The sequence below is a fragment of the Thalassophryne amazonica genome, chromosome 20, assembly GCF_902500255.1.
Source record: "Thalassophryne amazonica chromosome 20, fThaAma1.1, whole genome shotgun sequence".
NCBI lineage: Eukaryota > Metazoa > Chordata > Actinopteri > Batrachoidiformes > Batrachoididae > Thalassophryne > Thalassophryne amazonica.
Window position 1 is genome coordinate 69,181,813 of NC_047122.1, and position 13,420 is coordinate 69,195,232.

General features: G+C 42.7%; 1 protein-coding gene across 1 annotated transcript; it reads left to right on the plus strand.

Moving 5' to 3' along the window:
- Positions 1-1,426: 1,426 nt before the first annotated feature.
- On the plus strand, positions 1,427-6,522 carry LOC117501620 (thioredoxin-interacting protein-like). The gene is made up of 6 exons (XM_034160538.1): positions 1,427-2,045; positions 4,840-4,915; positions 4,993-5,140; positions 5,233-5,592; positions 5,673-5,975; positions 6,067-6,522. Exons 1-6 carry the CDS (start codon positions 1,790-1,792, stop codon positions 6,109-6,111), a joined length of 1,188 nt encoding a protein of 395 aa, XP_034016429.1. The 5' UTR covers positions 1,427-1,789; the 3' UTR covers positions 6,112-6,522.
- The last annotated feature ends 6,898 nt before the right edge of the window (positions 6,523-13,420 follow it).

Consider the following 13,420-nt stretch of genomic DNA (forward strand, 5'->3'; position numbering starts at 1 on the left):
TGTTGTATTCTGTACACTCTGCTATTCAATGTACTTTGTAGTATTCTGTGCACTTTGTCGTATTCGGTGCACTTTGTACTATTTGATGCACTTTGTAGTATTTAGTGCACTTTGTAGTAGACTGTGCACTTTGTACTATTTGGTGCACTTTGTTGTATTCTGTGCACTTTGTAGTATTCGGTGCACTCTGTGGTATTCAATGTACTTTGTAGTATTTGGTGCACTGTGGTATTCTGTGAACTTTGTAGTATTTGGTGCACTCTGTAGTATTCTGTGCAGTCAGTAGTATTCTGTGCACTCTGTGTTATTCTATGTACTCTGTAGTATTCTGTGCAGTATGTAGTATTTATTGCGATTTGTAGTATTCGGTACACTTTGTAGTATTCTGTGCACCTTGTAGTATTTGGTGCGCTCTGTGGTATTATGTGCACTTTGTAGTATTTGGTGCACTTTTGTAGTATTCTGCACTCTGTAGTATTCTGTGCACTTTGTAGTATTCTGTGCACTCTGTGGTATTAGATGTACTTTGTAGTATTCTGTGCACTTTGTAGTATTCTGTGCAGTTTGTAGTATTCAGTGTACTTTGTGGTATTCTGTGCACTTTGTAGTATTTGGTGTATTTTGTAGTATTCTGTGCACTCTGTAGTATTTGGTGCACTCTGTGGTATTCAATGTACTTTGTAGTATTCTGTGCACTCTGTAGTATTCGGTGCACTCTGTGGTATTTGATGTACTTTGTAGTATTCTGTGCACTCTGTAGTATTCTGTGCACTCTGTGGTATTCGATGTACTTTGTAGTATTCTGTGCACTCTGTAGTATTTGGTGCACTTTTGCAGTATTCGGTGCACTCTGTGGTATTCGATGTACTTTGTAGTATTCTGTGCACTCTGTGGTATTCGATGTACTTTGTAGTATTCTGTGCACTCTGTAGTATTTGGTGCATTTTTGCAGTATTCGGTGCACTCTGTGGTATTCGATGTACTTTGTAGTATTCTGTGCACTCTGTAGTATTCTGTGCACTCTGTGGTATTCGGTGCACTTTTGCAGTATTCGGTGCACTCTGTGGTATTCGGTGCACTTTTGCAGTATTCGGTGCACTCTGTGGTATTCGATGTACTTTCTAGTATTCGGTGCACTCTGTGGTATTTGATGTACTTTGTAGTATTTGGTGCACTCTGTAGTATTTGATGTACTTTGTAGTATTCTGTGCACTCTGTGGTATTCGATGTACTTTGTAGTATTCTGTGCACTCTGTGGTATTCGATGTACTCTGTAGTATTCTGTGCACTCTGTAGTATTCTGTGCACTCTGTGGTATTCGATGTACTTTGTAGTATTCTGTGCGCTCTGTAGTATTCAGTGCACTTTGTGGTGTTCGTTGTACTTTGTAGTATTCGATGTACTTTGTAGTATTCTGTGCGCTCTGTAGTATTCAGTGCACTTTGTGGTGTTCGTTGTACTTTGTGGCATTCTGTGTTTTTCTCGGTATTTGTCCTGGTCTTTGTTCTTATAGTATAGTGGTACTTGGTGTACTTTTGTGGTACTGAGGTGACTGTTTCACCTTGTTTACTTCACTCTTTTCTCTTGGCATCAGCTGAGCACGCGCTGACTCCTTCGAGCCACGCCGTGTCCACGCGGGTGTCTCGGGCTGTGATTGGCCGCCGCCGACACAAACAGGCCTTTTCCACCAATGGGAGCGCGCCGCACGCGCCGGGCCACAGACTTCCGCGTGCAGATAAAAGCGGCCGAGTCTTTGTGAGCAGCACAAATCGTTCTGGCAGCAGCAGACATGGTGGTGTCCACGAAGAGAGTGAAAACGTTCACGCTGTTTTTCAGCGACCCCACGAAGAGCTTCTACTGCGGCGGAGACAAAGTGTCCGGGCGCGTGCTGGTGGAGGTGACAGAAGCCACGCGCGTGTCCGCCGTGCGGGTGCTGGCGGTGGGAAGCGCCAAAGTTCAGTACGCGAAAGGAAAACAGCGCTGCCGCCAGGAGGCGCAATATCTGCGTCAGGAACAGCAACTCCATCTTCCGACACAACCGACAGGTAAACAGAAAGAAAGAGAGACAGAGAGAGAAAGACAAAGAGAAAGAGAGACAGAGAGAGAGAAAGAGACAGAGAGACAGAGAAAAAAGAGAGACAGAGAGAAAAGAAGAAAGAAGAAGAGAAGAGAGAGGACAGAAAAGAAAGAAAAGAGAGAGAGAACAGAGAAAGAAAAGAGAGAGAAAGAAAGAGAGAAAAAGAGAGAAAAGAGAGAGAGAGAGAGAAAAAGAGAAAGAAAAAGAGAGAGAGAGAGAGACAGAGAGAGAAAAAGAGAAAGAAAGAGAGACAGAGAGAGAGAGACAGAGAGAGAAAAAGAGAAAGAAAGAGAAAGAAAAGAGAAAGAGAAAAAAGAAAAAAGAGACAGAGAGAAAAAGAGAGAGAAAAATAGAGACAAGAGACAGAGATAGAAAGAGAAAGAAAGAAAAAGAGAGAGAGAAAAAGAGATAGAAAAAGAGAAAAAAGAGAGAGAGAAAAAGAGAGAAAAAGAGAGAAAAAAAGAGAGACAGAGAGAGAGAGAACAGAGAGAGAGAGAGACAAGAGACAGAGAGAGAGAGACAGAGAGAAAAAGAGAAAGAAAAAGAGACAGAGACAGAAAAAGAGAGACAGAGAGAAAAAGAGAAAGAAAAAGAGACAGAAAAAGAGAGACAGAGAGAGAGAGACAGAGAGAGAGAGACAGAGAAAAAGAGAGACAGAAAAAGAGAGACAGAGAGAGAGACAGAGAAAAAAGAGAGACAGAGAGACAGAAAAATAGATACAGAGAGATAAGACAGAGAGAAAATAGAAAGAAAAAGATAGAGAGAGATAAGACTATAGAAAAAAGAAAGAAAAGATACAGAGAAAGAAAGAAAAAGAAGCAAAAGAGATACAGATACAGAAAAGAAGACAGGATAGAGAGACAGATAGAAAGAGAAGAAAAAGAGACAAGAGAAAAGAGAAAAAAAATACAGAAGAGAAAAAAAAGAGACATAGAGAGAAATAAAAGATATACATATAAAAATAGTATACATATAAAAAATATAGCAGAATAAAAATATAGACAATATAAGAAATAAATACATATTAAATAAATAAAATACATATAGAAAAGAAATAACATATATATATAGATAAATAAAGATACAGATATAAAATAAATATACATATATAAATAATAAATATACATGATATAAATAAAAATATACATATATAAATATATAAATAAATAAATAGCAGATAAAATATATAAATAATAAATACATATATAAGAGATATAAATAAATAAATATACATATAAAATATATATAAAGAAATAAAAGAAAGAAATACAGAGAGAAAGAGAGAGAAAGAAAGAAAGAAGACAGGAGAAAGAGAGAAGAGAGAGAAAGAAAAGAGACAGAGAGAAAGAGAAAAGAGACAGAGACAGACAGAGAGTTTGTTAATTTGTCCACACTGATGCTGTTTGTGTTTGAACTCTTAAAACTGGTTCTGCTGTAAGGAAGTTGCTTGTATGTGGACAGACACAGAGACAGACAGAAATGTCTTGAAACACACATAAAATTGTTTGTGTGGTTTTCAGTTCTTGGTCTCAGATGAAGAATCTGGACTAGAGAGCAAAAAGTTAAATCAGCTCACTGCACTAAACTAATCAATAACCAATCATTAGTTTATTAGTCATAAAGCAGGAAGCAGATTCAGTCTTAGGTCCAGGAGGAGGAGCACAAACCTCATGTGGTTCACTGTGTTTTCCAGCTTGGAGTTCAGTTATTTTTGAATTAACATCAGTTTGGAGTCTGACTGAAGGGATTTGACCTCATTAACTGATGAAGGTTACGGTTGTTGTCAGATAGTGGATGAATAATCACAGCCAACCAGTTAACTGGTTATTTTCGTTGTGACTTCCCACCTCAAGTTTTTTTTTTTTTGTGCACACACACACACACGGTTATCTGTGTGTGTCTTTTCACCAGTCTAAGATTTTGTGTGGTGATGGTGTTCGGTGGCTCCCATGAGCCAGTGTCACCTGATAGTGCACACGGTCACAACACATGTTTTAAAAACATATTTCACCCCCCCATAGAGTAAAGGTCCACTTTTAAAGATAAATGATCGTCTTTGTTCATATAATAAGACTGATCATTAATTGATAAACTAATATTCGTCTGTCCTGGTTTTACTACTGCAGTGCTGCACTCGGTGGAACTGGTGAGACACACAGCAGATCTGATGTGGACGAGGACAAACTTTAAATAGTCCTTCACACGTTCCTGCTTTAACTCTGACTGATCAATAATTTGATAAATTCTTTGTGACATTTCTGATGCAAACATTGATTTCTTGACATCACAATTAATTTTTTCAAATATTGTTACGTATTGAAAAAGAATAACTTTGAAAATAAGACAATCGTATTGAACATTCTGATATCTATCTGATCCAGAACTGTAGTTATGAAGATTTCAACTGAACCACCAAACCTAAGACTTTTTATTATTCTGGTTATTAAATTTCAGCTTCAGTATAAATCAATAAGCTGTTTTTTTTGTGCCAAGATTGTACCAGACATCCAAATGTACTTCAGTATTTCAAAACATCCTCTGGACACATTTCAGATGTTACTGTGCTCTCAATAATACCACAGTGGGTTTTGCTGCACGTGTTTGTGTGGTTACTGCACACACACACATTGTTTTTGCGTGCACACACCTTGCACTAAGCACACAGCAGCACAAACAGTTGCAGTGTGTGCATGGACGTGGTGGACGTGACGTTCCTTCTGCTGAATGGAGCCGTCCTGATGTTTCGTTGTGTCTCTTCACAGACACTGATGGGTCGGTGGTCCTGAGGCCTGGAAACATGTACGAGTACACGTTTGACTTTGAGCTTCCTGAGCAGGGGTAAAGCTGAGGTTCTGCTTTGAAGAACATCTGGTGTCATTTCGAGCGGGCTGACATGAACAGACTTTGTCTTACAGGCAGCTGGTGTCTTCATACAAAGGCAAGTTTGGCTACGTCCAGTACTACGTCAAAGCCCTAATGGAGAGACCGGGCCACACCGTCCTCGAGTGTAAGAGATCCTTCGAGGTGGAGGAACCTCTGGACATCAACACTCGAGACCTGCTGGTGAGTTGTCCTCTCATTCTTAAGGAGCAGTCTCCAGTGGAGTTGGTTGTCCATGCATGGTCTGGACCCTGCACTTTCTTGTCTTTCTTCAGTGTCCCACGGGTGGCATGAAGGAAAAGAAAGTTACCGTCATGTTCATCCCTGACGGCCAAGTGTCACTAAATGCTAAAATCGACAGACAAGGCTTCTGTGAAGGTGAAGACATCTGCATTAATGCAAAGTTTGAGAACACCTGCTCCCGCATTGTGGTGCCCAAGGCCGCAATCATCGCGACACACACCTACCAGGCCAATGGCCGCACCAAGGTTGAGCGCAAGAAGTTGTCTTCAGTCCGTGGAAATCACATCATTTCTGGCATGTGTGATGCATGGCAGGGCAAGACCATCAGGGTGCCAAAACTTAAACCCTCCATGTTGGGCTGCAACATGATCCGCGTGGAGTACGCGCTCATGGTAAGCCACTTTTGGGTCAACATCGACCTGTTCAGTTGTCAGATATCTAACAACCGGTCCCCTTTAAATGCTTCTTCCAGATTTACGTCCACATACCTGGCAGTGACAAGTTGGTCCTGGAGCTTCCTCTCGTCATCGGCACCGCTGGACTCGGCAGTCGCAGCAACAGCGTTAGCAGCTACGAGGGTTCGGTCAGCAGCGCCTCTCAGAGTTGGGTTTCCCTCAAACTGCCTTCACACCCTCCCAGTTACAGTGATGTGACCCGCGACTTCCACCTGGACCAGCCCCTGACGCCGCTTCTCGATGACGTTGATGGTGACGATAGCCCCATCCTTATGAACTCAACGGCCTTCCCTTTTGCACCGCCGCCAGCATATTCTGAGGCAAGTTGATGGAATACCGACGGTAACGCTCCCGCCATGGTTTCTGTTGCTTTGATGTTTTGCAGTGATGCTGATCAAAGTTTACTTGCAGGCTGAAGAACGCAGCGGGAACGTGCGGATGCTGCCGGTCTGCTGAAGTCCAACACGGACTCTGGAACTGTGACTCTCAGGGACGATCTGTGCCTAAAGGAGCAAAGTCCATCCCAAGGAGGCAGCACTGAGGAGACGGTTTGCCTTCCCGTACTGGTCCGGTTTTCCTCCTGGTCATCTTGACCCCGTGGACAAATTCCGTCCCTTGGTCATGGCCCGTCCGTCGGGACGTTCTGGTTTCTGTTTCATTCCACTCGGCATTTTCCCAAAGGAAGCATCTTTTTGTTGCCGTTTTTCAGCCTGTTGTCACCTTTGACCTCACAGCGTGATGAAAAAGATCCAGGTTTTAGGTTTTGATTGATGCGTTTTCTGTGTGAGATGTGTCCTCGATACACAAAACATTTTGTATCAAACCCTATGGGTTGTTTTTTAAAAATAAATTTGTCAGTTCAGGTGACTTGTGGCTTCCTGATTGGTTGGTGAAATCACATGTTTATTATAATGAAATCAAAAGAAGTTTTTAATCGGTTTCAGTGTTTAAAAAAAAAAAACGTCTGGTAACCTGGTTAACTTTGACTGTAATGTGTAATTTCCTGACAGTGTGTGTTTAACCAGGGAAGAAGGAATCTGACGTTTAGGTCACATGTCATGGGCTTCTTTTGATGAGTCCTTGTATGGCAGCAGCCTGACATTGGGGTGAATGTGAGGCATTGAGTGTCTGATGCAGATGGAAAAGCTCTATTTAAATGCAGTCCATTCAGTGATTTTGAGCTTTTAATGGTCTCGTTGAACACTGGTACAGTTTACATCAACTTCATATTTAAAAAACAATCTTTTCTAATCCATACAGGCTCAAATATTACACACATTCACTCAAGTCTTAGTTAATGGTCCTGAAGGTGAAGTGCTTAAAAGTTTTATTTTAAACCAGGGTCTAAACATAAGTTGTCAATGGGGAACGTGCTCACTTTTGGAGTCAGTCTTGGCAGTGCAACTCTTCTTCCAGGTGACTTCTTTTTTGGTGTAAAGTAGACGATGACGGCACAGTCAGGCTACTTTAGGAGCAGCATGTTTCCACCTGGAACACGTCAGGGCGGAGCCTGATAAGACCGACATTTATTTACAACAGTTAATCATCAACTTCAACGGCTGCACGTCCCCACCCGCTGAGAGCAGGAACCGCAAGGACACAGATCAGGAGTCTTCCACAGGTGCCAGGTCCTTCCTCAGCAGGAACCAGAAATCTTTATATACACACACACACAAAATGAGTCAGTTTGAGGAAACAAAAGCTTTTCAGCCTGAGTGGAGCAGGTCCTCCTGTTCCCTGGGTTTGACCAAACATGCTGGATAAAACCTCAGGGATGACTTGATTTCTGGTCAACTCCACAGCGAGTCAAGAACGGAGCTTCCTGAGCGCTTTGGTAAATGACCACACCCATAACAACAGGATGACCTTCAGCACCCCAAATGTGCACCTTCCAGTTGCAGTTCTCCTGTTCTACCACTAGGTAGTGTGTGCACATAAGTTACATATATGAAAGCTAGAGGGCGCACTCCCTATCCACTAACATAGCACGACCAAAGTGGGCAAAAAAGAGGAAGCAGCCCGACGTGCACGACCGTGTGCATGTTGAATGAAGATTTAACCAACAGACTATTTTTCAAGACAAAACCAAACATTCATCCGAGAAATTAGTTAAAACTATTATAAGCCTTGAACCCAAATCAGGTCTCAAAACTAGTTTCTTTTATAGACAAATTTGATCTGTGAATGTTCAGTTGCCCTGTATTTTAGTTTGTTATATGTAAATGAGCCCCTTATGTTCTTTCACTTTTGTATGTGCAGCTATTTAAAGATTTTGTACACTACCTATTTCTTTTGTATTTGATGCAATAATAATGATAAAAAAAAAAACGTGCTTACACAGGCGGTAAAAGCTGTATCTACCCGTTTATGGTTCTTTTTTGTAATTAAAAATGGAATAAGAAGTTCAGTTTCTTGCCTTCCTGGCAGAAACGAGGCTTCGGCCTGAACACTGACGTGGAAACACTCGGGACTTGATCGTTGCTGAACACAGCACAACGCAGCACAGTGCGTCACACTGTGGATAAACCCCTGTGATGTTGTTGCCCCAAGATCCTACTGACATGAAATTTCCATCTTAGCACAAAATAATGACTGGAGTAAGGATGCGACCAATCCAATCTCGGGATTGGTTTCCAATACAGATGTAATTCGGGTAGCAGAAAATACTAATCCAGCCTGCAACGTTTTCCCGATACTGGAGAAGAGCAACTGTGAAACCCCTCAACTGCTGCTGAGTTCTGCCGTGGGGAGGAGGTTGCTGAAGCCGAGCTGTTTAAGAGAGCTCTCTTCTGCAGTGTTCGAAGCTGAGGGTAGCGGCAATTTCCGCTCAGCTCTCGGGTTCAAACTGTCTGTTGTCAAGCACAGATTTTCCGAAAAATGAACTGAATTGTTGCTGAAAATGTGTGCCAAAAAGTTAGCCGCTTCAGTGTCCCCAGGCTGTGAAACACCAGCTCAGCGCACAGCCGAGCCGAACAGAATTCTGTCTGCCTGAAAGGGAAATAAAATGTCCATTAAAGTCTTTCAATCCAGAGTTCATCGTGTGAGTGTTGCTGGTGATACATTTAGGAATTTGCAGTTTGTGTTTCTATAAAGTTCCACGTTTGTTCAGCAGGAAAACAGTGAGAGAGAGAAAGAGCGAGCGAGCAGACTTGAGTTCTTATTTTTTACTCTTAACACTTGCTTTGACAATAGAAACATGTCTCCCATGTCAATAAACCGCCATTGAAATTTAAGACTAAAAGCCCATTAAAAAAAAATAAAAGCACTCAATTCTTTCACCAGAACATCAACTCTAGGCTGGTATCTTAGATACATCATCTGATGCGCACCACACAGCCAGGCTCCACGCCGCCCTCTAGCTGTCATATATGTTAACTGTGGTGCACATTTAGATAGTGTTCCCTCGCTATATCGCGGTTCACCTTTCGCGGTCTCGCCAGTTCGCGGATTTTTTTTTTTTTTTTGTGCAATTTTGCATGCTTCTTTTGTTTTTTTGTTTTTTAAACTGTCTGCTGTGCTTAGTTGCAGCCAAAATCTGGCAACAGGTCCAGAGACGACACTCGCTGTTTTGATGCAGAGCGCTCCAGCAGCGAAGAAAAAGCACGCGCATTGTGTTCTGCGTGTGTCTGTTTATAAGAATCTTCTCGATCAGAAGAAAAAAAACAGCGCCAACAACTACCCATATCACTCGGAAAAAGACACCTGCCCCGAGGTGGAAAAACACGCTGCGGAGCGGCGCCACGACAAAGAGGCGCGATCAGAGGAATACTGGTCAGTTACTATTAATAATTTCTTATGTGTCCAACCTCGTAGGTTGATTGTTAAAATTAAATTTGTTAGTTCTAAAAGCCATCATAATTATTTATAGGAAAACGTTCTATTTTTATTTCTCAAACAAATGTTTGGGCCTGAAAACAGGTTTTGATCTTTGGTTTCATTCTATAATACTGGACTTATTTTTCTACTAAGGTTTGAACTTTGAGAGTGTTTACACAGGAGAGAAAAGTGAGAAAATATGTGTAGTGAGGGGTTTTACAGCCTTAAAACATCTATAATAATTGTAAAAAAAAAACAACGCTGCTACTTCGCGGAATTCACCTATCGTGGGCTATTTTTAGAACGTAACTCCTGCGATAAACGAGGGAACACTGTATTCTGAAGTAGAAGTTGGTAAATTCCAGACTTGGTACAGAAATGTTGGATAAATGAGGCTCGGTGGAAGATGATTCACTTTTCTCCAACACCAATATTACTTTCTGTAGTTCTTTCAAACATTTGCCTGACAACATAAACCGATTACATTCATCCATTTCGGCCACTTTCAGTACCCGTACTGTACATAAGAATCAGCCAACAGCAGCAGGAAGGACTCTGGATTAAATCACAGATCCACCTCAGATCTGCTGCGGGATGCCGAGAGAAAGACTTACTATGGACGTGTAATCCTGGTGGAGACGGGATGGAACAGCAGCTCCTCCTCTGCCAGATCAAACACACAAGTAAAGTCTGGAAACACAACAGACACATAACAATAATAATGAACAAACAAACAAAAAGTTATTGGGTTTGTGCTCCTTAAGTAGCCAGTGAGCAGGACGGCGTGTGGAGGTCTGGACCTGGTTAAAGGGCGCCACTCGCTGGCTACAAAATTTTTCCTCTGCATTTAACAGCCCTAATTAAATAAATGGTAAATGGACTGCATTTATACAGCGCTTTTCCATCTACGCCAGACGCTCAAAGTGCTTTACAATCATGCCTCACTGTCACCGTGATGTGAGGGTGCTGCCTTAGTCAGGGGCAGAGAAAAGAGCAAACCCTAAATAAGCAGATTTTTCAGAAGAGCTTTTACTCACCAAGTATCCACATGAATATAAGGAATTTAGACTGACACGCATGAAGTGTATGAATGAGTGAGTTTTGTAGCAGTTTAAGTTCATCAGTGTGACGGCCTGTCGAAGAAACTGTTCCCGTCTGGTTGTTCTGACATACAGAGCTCTGTAACATCAACCAGAGGGGTGGAGTTTAAGCAGGGTGGGAGGGGTCTGCAGAGATGTTACCGGCTGGCCTCCTGGTCCTGGACCTGTATAAGTCCTGGATGGAGGGCAGACTGGCTCTGATTATTTTTTCTGCAGACCTGACAGTTAAGTCTGTGTCTGTCATGTTTGGAGGCAGATGGAAACCAAACAGATGGAGAAGCATGGGACAGACTGGATGATGGATGTGTAGAAGATGATGAGCAGTTCCTGGGACAGGTTGAACTTCCTGAGCTGTCTGAGGAAGTACATCCTCTGCTGGACCTTTTTCCTGATGGAGCCTATGTGGGAGGTCCACTTCAGATTTTGGGTGGTGGATCCCAGGAACAGCAGAGACACCATAGTGTTCATCCTTGATCCTTGAGAGACCATCACTGCTCTCAGCTTGGACAAATCTGTCCATCAAAGAGGACACAGGAGTTTCTTTCCTCGCTGCATTTCTACTCAAACTCTCACCGCAGCTTCTCTCAACATCTAATGTGCTCTCTTGACCTACTTGTGTTTTCTTCTGAGGATTCCTAGCAAGGGGAATGTTTGGAATCTTACAGTTTATCTACACCTTTTCTGAAGCTGCAGGCTAGTCTGTTAGTTTCATCTGTCAATTGATTTTCATTTATATTGTGCCAAATCACAACAAACAAAAGAAATACTCAGGAAATGTTGCCAGTGCACAGGACAGGAGGGTTTTAGAAACAGACACCACACCCACCTCTGGATGGAGCTGCACCTCAAACAGAGAGAGAGAGAGAGAGAAAAAAAAAAAAAAGAATCAGGCATCAGAAAGACAAGAAATACAGTATAATCTGTCAGCATTAAGCAACAAGAAAAACACCATCTCCACCGTGGTGCATCAGGCCCTCTCCCACACAGAGAACAAGGACTCCTATGCAAGGCTGCTGTTCCTGGACTTCACTTCTGTGTTCAACACCATCATCCCGCAGAAACTGGTGTCCAAGCTGGCTGAACTAGGAGCCCCCTCAGCACTGTGCAACTGGATCCTGAACTTCCTGACTGGGAGGCCACAGAGTGTCAGGATCAACACCACCACACCCCAGGGTTGTGTGCTCAGTCCACTGCTGTACACATTGATGACCTTCGACCGCAGAGCCCAGCACAAGAATAATCTTGTTAAGTTTGCAGATGATACAGCAGTGATCAGGCTCATTAGCCAAGGGGATGAGACAGCGTACAGGCGAGAAGTGGAGAACCTGACACAGTGGTGTGGAGACAACAACCTCATCCTCAACACCCAGAAGACCAAGGAGATAGTTATTGACTTCTGCAGGTCAGCCCCCCCCACTCCCTCCCCCCTCTACATCAACGGAGCAGCGGTGGAGATCGTCTCCTCTATCAGGTATCTTGGAGTCCACCTCTCCAACACTCTCACCTGGCACACCAACACCACGGCTGTCATCAAGAAAGCCCACCAACGTCTCTATTTTTTGAAGAAACTGGGAAGGGCCGGACTGAACACCGAAGTCCTCGGGGCCTACTACAGCTGTGCAGTGGAGAGTGTCCTGTCTGCTGCCTCCCTGCGTGGTATGGTGGCTGCACAGTGGTGGAGAAGAAAGCGCTGCAGCAGGTGGTGAAGTCTGCACAGAGGACCATCAGATGCAGCTTACCACCCATTGGGGACATCTACATCTCCAGATGTAGAGACAAAGCCGCCTGCATCCTCTGAGACTCCACCCACCCTGCACACAGTCTGTTCACACCCCTTCCCTCTGGAAGGAGGCTGTGCAGCATCCAGGCAAAAACAGCTTCTACCCGAATGCTGTCAGACTGTTGAACAGTTCAACATCCACCACCAAACTGTGAACATTGGACTACATGCACATTGTCACCTTCTTAATACTCTAACGCTGCTGCTGCACCCCTGTGCCCTGTATATATATTCTATGGCCACAGGGGTGCACATGTTGTACATTGCAAAAGTTTATATTGCAAAAGTTTATACAATAGGTTAAAAAAATTGTCCCAGTTAACTACACCAAGACCTGGAGAAACTGCATTTCGTTCTGCCTGTAAGGGACGAGTGACAATAAAAGTGAATCTGAGATGGAAAAGTGCTATATAACTGCAGTCCATTTATTTGGGTCACACAGCCCATCTCACACTTACAAGTCAAAATCTTGAATACTGTCTAACGTCACAATGAACCTGTCTGGTATCAGGTTTAGAGACACAAGAAGGTACTAGGCAAGTACCCTCTACAGACAGGTATTGAACTGTTATACATGTAAATATCACATGAAACCATCAAAATATTCTCTTCACAGGTCCCTGCTTTCTTTCACAGGTAAGCAAGGAAGGCAGCCAACACAAATCAGCTGCCAAGTATAATAGAAACCCAATATACAAAAATATCTATATTGTCCATTTGTTCTTCAGGTTCCTAATAAAAATGCACTTAATAGATGGATAAGTACTGTGAAACTCATCAACATGTGATTTAGAAACTAAGACGGCTGCAACTGCCGTCCCAACAGGAAGTGACCAAAATAAGAGCTCCAACTTCAAAATAAACACCTCCCAAATTGGTCTTTTTCTTTGAAAAACACCACAATGACTGCAAATGTACTTTTCTTCAAATGCAAATTGATGTACATAAAGATGATCAGAATTTTTTAAAAAAAGATTTGTGCTGTACATACCAAAACACGACATGAACACCCATCAAGTGATTTTCAATAAAAAACAAAAGTCTGACCCCGCCCTATTGGGTGTGGCCA